Genomic DNA, 16,217 nt, shown 5'->3' with positions numbered 1-16,217 from the left:
GAGCCTCAGCTCTCAGCCCCCATCTTCCCCAGACAAGCCTCTCAGGCTGGTGAGTGCTGGTCGGCACCGATCCTCTGTGCGGGAATCTCTCTGCTTTGCCCTCTGCATCCCCGTTGCTGCGCTCTCCCCTGTGGCTCCAAAGCTTCCTCCCTACCCACCCCCTGTCTCTGCCAGTCAAGGGGCTTCCTAGTGTGTGGAAACCTTTCCTCCTTCACAGTTCCCTCCCAGAGGTGCAGGTCCCATCTCTATTCTTTTGTCTCTGTTTTTTCTTTTTTCCTTTGCCCTACCCAGATACATGGGGGAGTTTCTTGCCTTTGGGAAGTCTGAGGTCTTCTGCCAGCATTCAGTAGGTGTTCTGTAGGAGTTGTTCCACATGGAGATGTATTTTTGACGTATTTGGGGGGAGGAAGGTGATCTCCACCTCTTACTCCTCCACCATCTTGAAGGTCCTCTCTCAAAATTTTTTTTAAAAGTTTTACCATTTGAAACCTTAATACAGTTTAAAATTTACTTTTATCCTCAAAAACTTGCTGATTAGCAACATTTCTCTTTGCCAATGCAGATTGGCAGTTATGCTTCTATTCAACACTAAGGAACTGTGTGGCATTGATGAACTATGGGACCACATTAATTTTATGTGACAAACTTGTAATTACATGGTATGTAATTTTCCTTCAAGGCACTTACCACAGTTTGTAAGTATACATTTATTTGTGTGTATGTCTTAGTCTCTCCAGGACTGAGTATCTTGTAAAATGTGTATGTTGAACTAAATCTGATTTTCTTTCCAGTTCCAAGAGACTGTATTCTAATGGGAATATGCTGAAAGGAAATGATATCAGGATAGCAATTTCTCTCATGAGAAGAGCCTGCTTCCCTTCAGGTTACCTGGTGCTGACCAGTAATATAATTGTGAGAGCCAGAGCAGCAATGGACAGTGCACATCCAAATGTGGAAAATACATCTAGTGATTCAGGATATTTATATTCTTTTTTGAAACTCTGGAAAGTAAGTTGACTCATTATTTTTAAATAACCATTCTGAACTATCTATGAAAGTCAACATCATAAAGAGGTACACTGATTAAAGCAATCAGATATATTGATCAAAATAGCCAGATATGTCTTTTTTTATATAAAGCTGTGATTTTTTTTTTTTTTTTTTTTTTTTTGCTGTACGCGGGCCTCTCACTGTTGGGGCCTCTCCCGTTGCAGCGGAGTACAGGCTCCGGATGTGCAGGCTTAGCAGCCATGGCTCACGGGCCCAGCCGCTCCGCGGCATGTGGGATCTTCCCGGACCGGGGCACGAACCCATGTCCCCTGCATCGGCAGGCGGACTCTCAACCACTGCGCCACCAGGGAAGCCCCAAGCTGTGATATTTTTAAAGGAAATAAATCAACTCCTTATCTCTAAGCAGTTTACATGAAATAGAGGCTTAAGAACAGTTACCTAACTAATTCAGTTAGGGAAGACATATATACTATTCCTCAATGTCTAAAATCAAAGTTGTTTGTGTTAGATCTAAATTGGCTAGAGTTGCTTTATTTACCCATTAAATTATTTTTATGTGTAACTATAATCCAAGGGAAAATCTGCATATCTAAGCTAATGTACTAAAAATAAAGTTGCAGAAATATTTTTATGGACATGGAAAGATATTCAAACGATCCTGTTCATTTTTCTTTGGAAAATGGGGTATAATTTTTATGTAGTATATCTATATCTACCCCAGCTTTTTAGTATGTAGTCATAGAAAAATATATTCCACATAAGTACGTACTCTTAGAAATCTGGAGAGGTAATAATGGCGGTCACTGGGTGGATAGGATATATATACATAATTATTTTTGCTTGTCTGTACTTTCTAATTTTTCAAATTGTTAAAATTAGAAAAGCTGAAAATGCTTATTTATAAAACATGAAAATAGTATAGAAACATAATTTTAAAAAGCACACGTTCCTCTTTACTGCCTCTACCCCACATCATACTCTACCTCTTGAAATCCTATTCTTCTCCAGAGGTGACCTTTTTATAGGTGCTTACAAATATTATCTATGTCTCTTTGCACAAATAAACAGGGGTTTGTTAACATAATCAAATTATTTTCAAACTATTTTAAGATATCATACACATTTTTCCATGTCAGTATATTTCTGTTGAGTAAGCAGACTCACTCTGTATGCAATGAGTATGTATTGCTTTAGTAGGGAAAAAATAAAAATAAAATAAACTTTGTTTTAAAAAATAATAAAACAGGGCTTCCCTGGTGGCACAGTGGTTGAGAGTCCACCTGCCGATGCAGGGGACACAGGTTCGTGCCCCGGTCCGGGAAGATCCCACATGCCGCGGAGCAGCTGGGCCCGTAAGTCATGGCCGCTGAGCCTGCACGTCCAGAGCCTGTGCTCCACAATGGGAGAGGCCACAAGAGTGAGAGGCCCGCGTACCGCCAAAAAAAAATAATAATAACAAAACAAAAATTTCACATTACTTCCTATCTGCAGTATACTAAGTAGATGACAAAGAATCATAGAATACATATATCTTCAGATCTTAGAAATCATCTATACACTCAGAGCCTATCTGCTCTTAAACTTTACATACAATTCTAATCAGCTTTTTTTTTTAAATTTTGCAACCAAAACTAATTATAAACATGAGTAGGTGGGCATTGAGGCAGACTCAGATATTAGTAAGAATAGCTGAAAAGTCTGACTTCAAAAAAGGAGAAAAATAACTATGACAGTATAGTCTGTATCATTTAATATACAAAGCAATCTGAGCTTTACACAGCTATTCAATAATACTAATGATCTTAAGATATCAAAAAAGGTAAAATTTTATCTTTACATTTCTGATTGAGAAATCAGATCTCTCTGTACTGCAAGTTATAAAATAAATAGTCAAAATCAATTTTTAAATATTTGGTAATTAAAATAAGAAAATGATAGTTATCTCAAAAATATTTTAAAAGCAAGGCTCTATAATTTGATATTCTATGTTGTACCAGTATGTTCTGGATCTCCATTGGCTTCTCAAATACGGGTACTTCTTAGCTACTAGAAAATTAAAACATCTGCTTCTCTTTGGAAGAGTCATAGTGTTACTAGGCCCTTAGTAAGGGTAAGACACTCTACATCCCTCCCCATTCCACTGCATATAAAAACATTCCATCCAGTATATAAATAAACATTTTTGTTTTCACCAGAATAATAGGTTTCTGGAAATGAAACAAACAGAAGCCCGTCTTCCTAAAAAGGTCAGCCCAAGAAATCTCAGAGGTGTATAAACAGCTGCACACCAGAGCTGTTGCCAGTTACTTGTACGGGGTAGCACTGGAATGAAACAGCACACACGGAGGTATTATGGGACAAGTTGAATTAAAGAGCTTTTCCTCTTATATCTTCTGGCATAAACTTAGTAACTTAGATGATTACAATGGAAAAAGCTGTGGGTAACTGATGCAGACTGCCCACCCACAGCTATGTATGTACTGAACCTGTCTTCAGCACACAGCTATACAGCCTTATCTCTGGCTGTAGCAACTTCATGCTTCTGATATGTGAGTTAGTTGAGTGCAGTCCGTCAGCTCCTCTTTTGCACGTGGGCTCCCTTCTCATTATTAAATACACAGTACTGAACTCATCTATCCGGAGACTATATTGCAAAAAACTCTATTCTACTTGCCTTTACCAGCACTTCCCTTCTTAGTCCTCTAACTCCATTCCCTGTTTTTCTGTTTAATCTGAGTTGAGTGTCTATGTAAACTAACCCCCCAAATTATCTCCAGTTAGTACATACCAAAATCATATATAAGGAAATTCTTGTCAGGAAGGAGATTACCGTGCACACCCTTACCATCAATACCGCGAAGTTAGTAGTATGGTTGCAGCGGCAGCGCAAGAATCCATCAATGACTCCTTCTTTGTGACAGCCATGTGTGTCCCAATCCTTCAGGGAAAAATTCCAATAGTCACAGGCATAGGAATGAAGCTGGAATTCTTTTTCATTGTACTGTGAATTGATAAGACAATGGCAACTGATTTTTCAAAATGCTTAATTGGGTAGAAAAAAATCAAATAGGCCAAGATAAGCATATGAGAAACCAATTAGATATGTACAAAGCATAGCATCTTCATTACAGATTGAGGAGAGGAAAAGGGATACAAAATTCAAAGTAGTTAATTTTGGGTTTAGCTAGTCTACAAAAATATGGATGGGGGAAGTTGAAGTGAACACTGTCAAAGAATCTTTCAAAGAGTTGTTCTGTGAATTTCTTTTGCCCAAACCGTCCCTGGTTTTGCAATCAAGAGTGGGCTGAATTATTTCTGTTAATAGGAAAACTCACCCTTGGACTAAAAAACATTTCAACAGAAGTGCTCTGATCTTCCACATTTTCATCAGTTTTGCTTGAGATAATTTTTTGACTAAAATGTGATTTAGCTATAAAAGTTTTTGATTGGAAAAGCTTGCTGTTTTGATACACTACAAAGCCACATGCCTTGGCATTAGCTGTGAGGGGGAAAAAAGGACACTAAAATTAATAAATGAACCTTAGGGTAAGCAAGAAACAAAGTCCCATGCCATCACTGAACTGCATGACTGCTTAATACTTGGGTAAAGTACAGAAAACGTGGTTTGCTGGCTGCCTTTATTTAATTGCGGTATGTAATTAACATATGATCTGTGGTTGGCTATTCCACCCTCATTAAGTTTTTTTCCTGAGATAAGATTCCTTATGTTCTAAATGGAAACCATAATTCCTGTCTAATCCGCCTGGAAAAAAAATTGGAAGTATATCATGTATAAAGTAAACATTCTTACTTTCTATGCAGTGAGACGGAGTGAACACGATGTGAAGGTAGCTCAAGACCACGTTGCTTCCCCCACTGACAAGACATCAAACAAGAAACAGCAGAGGGTGAACATCAGGACAGCTGTACCTAGAGGATTGCTCTGTGAGGTCTGTCTCCCATTCAGAGGGACTGAGCAGGGACCACTGTATTAACAGACTGGAGCTCAAGTTGTGCATATCAGGGAAACAGCAGAGGGTGAACTCTGCTGTATTTCACAAGTGAAAAACGTGTGTGTGTATTTGCATGTGTGTGTATATATATACGTGTGTGTGTATATATATATATATACACACACACACACATATATGTATATTATATATACAAGGAAAACTAAAGCGGTGGTGGTGAGACCAGCCTAATCAGTCTTGTGCTTTGAGAGATAGGCAGGCAAGGACCTGACAGCCCCCCAGATGTCCTCCACAGCCAGCCACTTTGTTCTGTCCTCATCTGGGAAATAAAGACATTGGCTTCTGAGGTGTTTTCATGGCACATTAAGCCCACCAAATTGTTCCTCCTGGATACTAGGTGACAAAGTTAACCCTAAAAATGTAGTATGCCTTCTTTTTAATCTTATTTTTATAAAAGAGTGACATGCTTGATGTAAAATCCAAATCCATCCAAGTATATAGATGTAAAACATGAAATTCCCTACTCACCCATCTCCTCATTTCTACAGTATTCTGGTTATTTATTAGAAAATCATCTTTTCATCTAGATAATTAGATTCACTAGAATAAATTATATTTACCATTATCTTATAATTTTAAAAGAATCTCCATATCTCTAGACATAATCCTCCTTGATGTTTATTTATATTCTCTCTTTTCTTGATCAAACTTGTCAGAAGCTTGCATATTTTTCATTAGTCTTTCATGGAATCAAATTTTTATTTTGTTGATCAACTCTAGCATTTGTTAATTTCTATTTTTATTAATTTCTTCCTTCTAGATTTCTTTACATTTATTTTAATTTTTATGCCTCTTTAGCTGAATGATTATTTTTTAACAATTTCTTTTATTATCTAATGAATTTATTAAAGGATATACGTTTTCCTTTAAATACATAAATTCAAGGTGTACTGAATACCTAAATACAAACACAAACACTAAAAATATTCAGGAGAAAATATAGGAGACTAGCATGACTTTAGTAGAGCAATGAATTTTTTTTAAGTACCAATTACAGAAAAAAGATTGGTACATTGGACTGCATTATAAATTAAAATTTGAGTATGACAAAAGACATGAAAAACCAAGTAAAAGATAGCTATAGACTGGAGAGAAGATATTTGCAACTTCTACAACCAATAAAGAATTAGCCAATTAGAATTATATAACCAGTGAGAATTATGAACTTAGTCTTTCTAAAATATGTACTTTCTGGCACTGGATTTTTTTATTTGGGGAGAGAATAAAAGTAAATGTGTGTGTTTGGTTTGCTTATTGTAGTTGAATTAACCAATTTTTTTTTAGACTCTGAAAAGTACAATGTATGGATACCAAGGGGGAAAGAGTGGGGGTGGGAGGAATTGGGAGATTGGGATTGACACATATACGCTAGTGGTATTATGTATAAAATAGACAACTAATGAGAATGTACTGTATAGCACAGGGAACTCTACTTAATGCACTGTGGTGACCTAAATGGGAAAGAAATCTAAAAAAGAGGGCATATATGTATATGTATAGCTGATTCATTTTGCTGTACAGCAGAAACTAATGCAACATTGTAAAGCAACTATACTCCAACAAAAATTAATTAAGAAAAAAAAGAAAAGTACAAACATTTCAAGATAGACATAAGAATTTCTAAAGGGCCACATGCAAGATGATAAGGAGCTCATGGTGGGCACCATACTAGTAGAGATAACTGAAAATTGGTACTGCTAGATGATAACTGCATCAATTACATAAAATATCCCAAGGTCAGGTCTATAGGATGAATTTAAGCCTGTGAGTGTCATTCCACTAGTAAACACAGGCAAAGCTTACGACTGAGTATTTTTTAAATGTATTTTTAAATGTAAAACTGAACCACTTTAGCTAGATTTTTGTTGGAAAACAGATTTGCATCCATGGCCAGAGCATTTCAATTCTGCTACCCTCCAAAGGGTTTTTGCAAAGAAAGAGAGGAAAAAATAAAAAAAGAAATTATCTCTATGGCCTAGAATAGTAGACTTGACATTAACATAATTTGTCAGAACTCAAACATACTCAAACACAAATTATTCAGTGTGAAACAGTAAACATTATTTCTCGTTCAATGGATGTAAGTTATTAATTCCATGAATTGGAGTGCATTTTTTCATGTAACATAATTTAAGACCTGCTTTTCGTGGTGTTGAGCAAGATCTGAAGTTCAGCCTGTTCATTCAGATTCAGTTTGTCCACACTTGCATTTACAACTGTGGAACCAGAAACCAGAGAATCCCTAGTTCCTATGAGAAGGAAAAAAAGCAGAATTTCATAAAAGCCTACACTTTCACGAATAGAGCATTATCGGTAGCAGAATGCTCTCTGCTATTACAAGAACCTGAAACAAACAGCTCACCTTTCAGCACAGTGAAGAGAACACCTGTAGATCCCACAGTGGCCTTCTGAAGAGAAATTAACAGACTGTATTGCTATACTAGGTTCTACCACTGACGTGTTGGCCAAAGACAAGGAATAAGTTTCAATTTGCTCAATAAGCCTGCATAGAATAAAATGTAACAACATAATATTGTGGAGATTTGTCATAAAATCAGTTGTGTGTGTCCCACATTCCAGTAGAAAGGAATGAGCACAGAATTCATGTGATCACAATATTGGCACAATTCCCTAAAAATATCTGACTTTCTTTACGAGAGTCTTACTTTGTTACATATACCTTTTTTTAAAGTTCTGGTGGACTCCTCCCACTGACACGTACCTTGGACACAGATGCCAGAAAGCTGGAATTCAAGAATGACAGATTTCCCAGTAGAAACAGTCTTTGTTATTCTGCTCTTCTCATAAAAGGATGGCGCTACCACCCTACAATGACCAGGCATTTGATTTTTGTTTCTCCAGTGCTGAGACTCAATTTCCTCTTATTCAACTCTCTCCTCTCACACAAACCCCTCGGGTTCCAAAGCATCTCTTATAAGTGTCGACTCCTGAGGTGACAGTTCATATGGAATTATGGAAGAGCAGATCTCTGAGCTCATTGCCTCGGCTATTAACTAAACTTTGCAGGTTTTCACAATGTTCTTTTCTACTTTGGATAAGTTAAAAGATAGATTAGATGGAAGGTGGGAGGGAGTGGGGGGAATCTATTAATTTGGTGCTCTCCAAAGGTAAGTCATAAGACTGTTTCTTTTCCTGTTTCCTATAAAAAATATTTCCACTCTTTCTGTACTTGATAAAACAAAATGTCTCTATTTAAGATAACTGGTTCAATCTAGTTTTCCCAGAAATGAAAGAATTTCATTAATATGTAATTGTTCTTTATTCTAAATCTTTATTCCTGACACTAATACATCTTTTCTCTTCCTCAAGTGAGATTTTAAAAAGAAATAAATTTTTAAATAATTTAAAAAACTTCATAAAAAGAATGTGATAGTCATTCATATGGAAACATTCAAGTCAACTTCTCTATTTCAAAAGTTTTCCTTTCATAACACCATTTTCTGTAATTTTCAGCAATTCACACTATGCATTTCCCACTTGATGAATAGCAATCATACTCCAGAGCTGCTTTCGACAGGAGGAGTACCTAACAAAACTGCAATCTGCTAAGAACATAGTTCATACATTCATTCAACCAACAGTGTCTGTTGAGCACCCACTAAAAGGTCAGTACCTGTGAAACACTGGCGATACTAAGGGGAGCTCCTTCAGGCATTTGAAGGCTAAAGGGAAAAATGGGCCAGGTACATGGGGGTGTTTGCTGCTTTTAAAGGGCTGCTCTAGCCACAGCCACTTGTAAGGCCTTTATTCCTTCCATATTATTCTTTCCTCCTCTTGTCGTAACTGATTGGATGATAGGTGGGTGCATGTCTCAGAGATCCCAATCAGGAGGCTGGCCATCAACCTAGTACAAATGACTAGAAGCAATCTGATTCTTTTCCCTAGGAATCTTCCATTTAGTGCAGCAGTTATATCAGAAAAGCCTGGCTTTCAAGGGGACCAGAGAGGTCATTAGAGTCAGCCCTCCGTATCCACGGGTTTCGTTTCCGTGGTTGGTTGAATTTGCTAATGTGGAACCCCACGCAGATACGGATAGCCAACTACACCATTTTATATAAGGGACTTGAGCATCCGGGCATTTTGGTTTCCGTGGGGAGCCGGGGAGGTAAGAGAGGGGATGGTCCTGGAACCAATCCCCCACGGATACTAAGGGAGAATTGCATATCATTGTAAGGACAAATACAAATTAAAAATGAGAGGTTTAATTCTTCCTGTGGAAAATAAGGGAAGAAATTTCCCTCCCCTCCTTTTTCTTTGAGCATTTACTTTAGAAAACTTGCAGGCACTTTCTCTTCTCTTTGAAATGTAAATAAATCCTTTTGAAAACTAGATTGGCATTTTGTCAAAGACCTAGGAATGTCTTTCTCAGGGACCTGGGAACCATCTCTTTGAAATGGAAACATCGAGGGAGCTAGCTAGTGCCCCTATCTCCCAGTTTCTGTGGGAGAGTAGTAGCCTAACTTCGGTGGGTGGGCACCTTGCTCCAAGTTGCAAAACTACCTCCTTTCATAAAGATATGAAAGGTTTGTTCTTCCTCTGGATAAAGTCAATTAGCTAACACAAAAGGTCACCTCAATTACCCAGTTAACTTAGGATAAACTGTGTGTGGCAAATAGTGCTGTGGAGTTCTCTTAACTGAGGACTAGTTATTATTTATCTGAAAACATGTATGTAACAGGTTGTATCTGCTTGCCTACCTAAAGAGGTCAGATTCCCTTCTTCTTCCCAGTCTATTAAGGGTTTGTCTGTGATGTTCGTCACATTCTGGTTTAATGCCTGTGCAATAATTAAAGTGTTTTCTTTCTCTACTACCTTTGTGGAGAGGATTTCTGCGTTGGGAGAAGATTTTGTTTTTAATTTTACTTCCCCAACATCATGAAAGGGTTAAATTATGAGAGAGCAGAAACTATAAATAAAGATGAGACATACATGTTTACTGAGTCATGTTAATGATAAACACAGCTGCTAACCTATTTTTCCAAGATTTAATATGGATAAGTCCAGTATTATGCTAGCGATTTACATACATTATCTCATTTGAGCCTTACAAGAATCCTGCTGAAGCGAGTCCCAAAATCACTCCCATATTACACTGAAGAATCTGAGGCTCTTTGGAGAGATATGGAGTAATTTGGACTAAATCATGTAGCTACCAAAAAGCAATGCGAAGATTTGAATCCAGAACCGTCTGATTTCAACAGCCACTGCCGTTACATTCTCCCACAGGGAAGACCCAAAACTGCTCTACTAAGAGCTTCAAAGCTGCCTTGGAAGCCCTGCCATCCCCCTGGTCCAGCATCCACAGGGCCCAGCTGTATTATGATCCTGTTCCTAGGTTCCCAGGAGATTCCATATGCCTCTTTACAGTAGCTCTCTTTTGGTTAAGATAACTTGATCAGCTGTCTTGTAAGCAAAGAAAGCTGGCTAGAACAGAAATGCAAACAGAAATGTGCAATGGAAATGTACAAGGTAGTCAGTATTAGCAGTTTTATGTTCCCAAAGTTAGGTAAACAAGGACAACTAGGAGCTTGAACGTAACAGCAAAGTTTCAAGGTTATGGATCAGTCTTTACAGCAAGTGTTCAAAATGGAGAAATAAGGTCTTAGATTCACTGATTGAGTCAGATGCCTTTACCAGCAGAGACTCTGCCCTGGCTGGGCCCACTTCAACACCCTGCCTCCTCCCAGTTTAGAACAAGAGAATGCGTGAAAGGATGCTGGAGAACTCTGCCGTGACAACGTGCGATGAATGAAGCTGGAGTGAGTTCTTTCCTCCCTGTCACTCTCCTCTGTTTCACTCTCACCCTGTCCACTTCTCCCCATATGTGTAGAAGGGGAGTTCGGTAGCTTAGAGACACAGAAAGGAAACTGTAGATGAAAGAAGGGGAAAGTCAGAGTGAGATTTACCATTTAGGCTGGTGCCTATCAGGAGACCTCCACATTGGTCTCAGTTCAGCGGATGGAGTTTGGAAAGGAAGAGTTGCCCCAAGTAACAATTAATTTCCTTCCAGGGGAGAGAGGAGAGAGAGAGAGAGATTACCTCTGTTGGCAGCTCACCAAGAGTGTTCTCCTGAGGAGAGCTAAGAGCTTGCTGACACGATCTTAGGGCTCGAGATTGAGGCAAAAGCCTTATTTACATGAATAAAGACCTGAGTCCACAAGGGTTTACACAAAAGATCACCTGGGAGAGGGTAAACTGATAGCCCATCATTAGAAAAATAAGTAGACTAGAAATTCAGAGTGGGAGGAAGGAAGGATTGAGTGTGGTTATACCATTTCATATTTCAACGCATCCTATATTGAAATTTTTTATTTATCCTCTAAACACCTTCTTCTATGCCATTTGGACTTTACACATAAATCACACATAATTGTTTTCTTTTTTCTCCATGCCTTAAGCCAGTAAAATTCATAACTGTTTATTAATGGGACAGTGTTTTCATCTATCTCATGATCTGTGACTTTCTCAGCCAAATCCCACAATGGTTCTTTCCTCAGCCTTCTCACCAAAAACATCCACTCCTCTCCTTTGCCTCCAGCAAGACTGCAAACACAGAACCTCCAGCTCTGAAGGGAGTTCACTGAACATAGACTCTGGACCAACTTCAAGAAAAATGGGAGTGTTCACACTCCCAGTGAGAAGGACCCAGACTCCTAGAGAAATCTGAAGTCATAAAATACACCAGTTCAATTGTTTATAACACCTCTACCATCATCTCTCAGAATTATAATCTTGTCAATGTTCTGTTTCAGGCATTTGCACTTTTTCTACTTTGAGGACTCAACACTAACTAGGTACTGGTTATAATATTAGTGAACTGAGAACTACTAGGAATTTCTCCTAAGGAAATAATAGGTCATGCAAACAAAGATTATGTACAAGAATGAAATACCAAAAGACTTGAAGCTATCTAAATGTCCAGCAGCAGAGAACCGCTTAAATAATAGCTGACTCATATCATGCAGTTATCTAAAATTTATGATGTAGATGTATAAGTATTTATATTAAAAAGATGTTTACAAAGTATTAAAGTGACAAAAACAAGTTATAAATTAAAAGAGTATGTAGGGCTTCCCTGGTGGCACAGTGGTTGAAAGTCCGCCTGCCGATGCAGGGGACACGGGTTCGTGCCCCGGTCCGGGAAGATCTCACATGCCGCGGAGCGGCTAGGCCCGTGAGCCATGGCCGCTGAGCCTGCGCGTCCGGAGCCTGTGCTCCGCAGCGGGAGAGGCCACAGCAGTGAGAGGCCCGCGTACCGCAAAAAAAAAAAAAAAAACACAAACAAAAATAAACCCACAAAAAACCATAATAGTTACTCAGAAAAGAAAAATACATAACCAAATGAAAGATGGTGATTCTCTTGTCCCAAAAAAAGTAATATCTTTCAAGCAAGTGTGATGTCCCTTGATGGCTATATTACTGACATTTTTACGCTTCCTGATTCAACAGCACAGTTATTTTTTGTAGCCGTATCTGTTTTGTAAATTATAAAGAAATATTTAAGACACAAAAAATATATAAAAATTATGACGGTAGGACTCCCCTGGTGGTGCAGTGGTTAAGAATCCGCCTGGGCTTCCCTGGTGGCGTAGTGGTTGAGAATCTGCCTGCTAATGCAGGGGACACAGGTTCGAGCCCTGGTCTGGGAGGATCCCACATGCTGCGGAGCAACAAGGCCTGTGAGCCACAACTACTGAGCCTGCGCGTCTGGAGCCTGTGCTCCGCAACAAAAGAGGCCACGATAGTGAGAGGCCCGCGCACCATGATGAAGAGTGGCCCCCGCTTGCCACAACTAGAGAAAACCCTTGCACAGAAACGAAGACCCAACACAGCAAAAATAAATAAATTAATTAATAAATTCCTACCCCCAATATCTTCTTTAAAAAAAAAAAAAAGAATCCGCCTGCCAATGCAGGGGACACAGGTTCGAGCCCTGGTCCAGGAAGATCCCACGTGCCTCGGAGCAACTAAGTCCATGCGCCACAACTACTGAGCCTGCGCTCTAGAGCCTGCGAGCCACAACTACTGAGCCCGTGTGCCACAACTACTGAAGCCCATGCACCTAGAGCCTGTGCTCTGCAACAAGAGAAGCCACCGCAATGAGAAGCACGCGCAGTGCAACAAAGAGTAGCCCCCACTCACCGCAACTAAAGAAAGCCTGCACACAGCAAGGAAGACCCAAGGCAGCCAAAAATAAATAAATAAATAAATTTTAAAAAACAAATACTATAAAAAATAAATTATGATGGTAAGTATCTATGGACATACCACAGGAAGTAAGTACCAATACAGTTGAAGCTCTTCTTTTACCTCTGAGCTTTTAATCAAGAAGCTGGAAAGAACTATGTAAAGAGTAGAATCATGAATACTTGAGTAAGTATGATATATGTGGGCAGAGGCAATTTAGATTCGGCAAATGGAACGCTGGTCTAAATAATTTCTTAGAATAAATAAGGCAAAGAAGGACATAGGAAGGAGCAGTGCATACAATTTATTTAGTGTTTCAAAGAGCCCTTGACACACATAGAAATAAATATCTAAATAAAATGTGAAAAATTTTCCCAGGTTCATTATTCACTATCAAACACTTGCATAAACATCTAGAATTAGTTACTGAGATATCCGGTTCTGCAGGAAGTGGATGATAACCTGCAGAAAGGTGTGAGAGGCAGGAGGATTGGTCAGATGAAAATCAATGCAAACCAAGGACTGTTAAAACGTTTAGGGAAAATCATATGGGATAATGGGCTCTAAGCTGTCAGGAAAGGGGTCTATGAATTTAAAGGGCTACTCTTAGAAGATATTACCCAATCTGGCATTAAAATCGTGTATGTCATCAAAATCCTAGATAGCATCAGGGGGCATATTAGAAATAGAAAATATCATTTGCTCCTTTATTCTTGGAAAGCCTCTGTGCAAGCAAGGTTGTCACGCTTCAGGAAAGGTGTGATGAAGCTAGAAAATGTTCCAAGATGGAAAACTAAAATGATCAAAGAGGTGAAGGACTCCTAACTGTGAAGAGACTTAACTGCAATTCTACCTAGAAATATGAAGTCTCAAAATAGATACGGTGTAAACCTACAGTCTACCCAGTCTTTAAAATTGAGATAAATTATGTAACAGCAGATCTTAACCTGATCAAACTCCAGGAGATGGAGGAGGCTGCAAGAATAAATATATTGAAGAATTAAAAGGAATTTACTACCGATCTATATTTCAGTTTTTAGGAGAACTGGAATTATGTGATGTAACACCCAAAACTTTGAACATTGGCATCACGAAATGGAGCCAAACCCTTCCACAAAATCTTCCTTGATGCCTCTTCTAGGGACCTAACACTAGTTGGAGAGATGATAGGTATGACCCAGCATAGCAATTCATATGCCTAAACAGAGGAGATGCTTGGAAAAGCACAAACCATTCAGAGTGTTCTTGTCACATGTTTGCAAGGAAGAGCCATATCTTCCCACTGGAATTCTGTGAAAAGTAAAATTCTCATAGGTACTGTTTTCACAGAAATTAACTATAAGGGAAAGAAAAAATATTCATCATAAATTCATCATTAATCAAAAAAATTTCATTATAAATTTTCACTTTTCTTTCTCAAATTTCAAACCAGATAAAAGTCAAAGTTCAAAACCTCTCTGGTGTAATTCGAAGGGTAATAGAAGGCTTATAGGACTCATTGACCAGCCAGGAACTACACACTTTCTTATCTAGTTAAGTTACTACCATTACAATAACTAGTATGTTCGATTACAGGTTCCTTACTGATCGTACATCTCCGTCCTTTCCACTCTTCTGGACAAATGCATCTGCCATTTTCCCAGGTTCCACCATTCTTGCAGAACTCTATAGGGGTGCTAGATGTGGGGTAAATGTTCCTAAAGAAACAATAAATAACAGAATAGTATATGAACTGGCTGAGTAGTTTCTCTTTTGGGGTCTGTGGCCTTTAATTTCTATATGTAAAACCATTATTTTGAATATCACTGCTGAAAAATATTCTTTGTAAGATCATCAAAAAATATATACACTGAGAATCTACACAGGGTATACAATGCTTACTAGATGTTATGGATATGAAAAAACCATATTTGAAAGATACGACACCTTGACCAAGGAGATTAGAATCTACTGAAGGAAACAGATTATATAGATGATGTATATAGACTAGATAGATAGATATAGATGAACCATGTCAATATGCAGATCTATAAGTGCTATAAGAATATAGAAGAGAGATGTTGAGGACAGAGGTAACCCATCCAGAGAAGACTTTTCAGAAGAGGTGGTGTTAGCATCAGATTTTAAGACTAAATCTAAAGAAGTCAGATAATGAGGATGATTATAATTTTTGTGACTTTCTGTTTGAATAAAAAAAAAATCCCACAAGGACTCAGAGGCAAAAAATATACAAATCAATTTTCACTGCAAAGTAAAGAAGCTGTTACAGTGGAGGATTACTGGACTGAATGTCAATATTATGACACAGTATGAGTGTGTTTCATGTTTGGTAATTGCAATCATTGTTGCTTTTGTTGTGGTCATACATTTACAATGCTTGGTGTCAGTTTATTTATCTCTTGTAAAAATAAAATACTGTGTGTGTGTGAAAAAAATAAATAAAAATAAAATTAAAAAAAATAAAGAAGTCAGATAAAATGTAGGCAGGATACAAACAGCAAAAATTCAAAAACATGGAAAGTTCTGATGTGTCCAAGAACAGAGAAAAGCTTAACATATCAGGAGCGTTGGTTCTACGTGGATCAACAGCAGGACATAAGCTGCATTGTGAGCAGCTTTATAGAACAAGCTGAAAAGATTTAACCCTGCAGCAGCCTAGAGGGGTCTTAAAACAAGGAAGTAACATAGTAAGGAATATTTTTTAGGAAGATATCTCAAGCAATACGGGAAGTGACTGAGGCTGGGAGGCAAAGAAGACCTGCTAGCTAAATGAGAACCTGATCTAAAACAGTGGCTCTAAGGAAGTCAGGTGTCAATCAACACAGGAGCATACCTGAGACTCGATTGTTTGGATCTAGTGACTGGTTATTTTGAGTTGGGGACACTGGGGACACTGGGGACTCTAAATTGAAAGACAGGGTGGATGGTGAACAAATTAACTAACCTTATGAATACAGGAAGCAGAGT

At 38.3% G+C, this 16,217-nt stretch overlaps 1 protein-coding gene across 1 annotated transcript in view; it reads right to left on the bottom strand.

Moving 5' to 3' along the window:
- ADGRG7 (adhesion G protein-coupled receptor G7) overlaps positions 1–16,217 on the bottom strand; it is an 88,842-nt gene that overhangs the window by 45,589 nt on the left and 27,036 nt on the right. Inside the window, 9 exon segments of the mRNA XM_060297501.1 lie at positions 889–1,001; positions 3,857–4,012; positions 4,347–4,510; positions 7,184–7,291; positions 7,405–7,441; positions 7,443–7,545; positions 8,677–8,725; positions 14,482–14,586; positions 14,835–14,947. Coding sequence (XP_060153484.1) covers positions 889–1,001; positions 3,857–4,012; positions 4,347–4,510; positions 7,184–7,291; positions 7,405–7,441; positions 7,443–7,545; positions 8,677–8,725; positions 14,482–14,586; positions 14,835–14,947 — 948 coding nt within the window.

The sequence above is a fragment of the Globicephala melas genome, chromosome 4 (assembly GCF_963455315.2).
Source record: "Globicephala melas chromosome 4, mGloMel1.2, whole genome shotgun sequence".
NCBI lineage: Eukaryota > Metazoa > Chordata > Mammalia > Artiodactyla > Delphinidae > Globicephala > Globicephala melas.
Note: the sequence above shows the minus strand (reverse complement) of the source record. Positions and strands in the feature narration are given on the sequence as shown.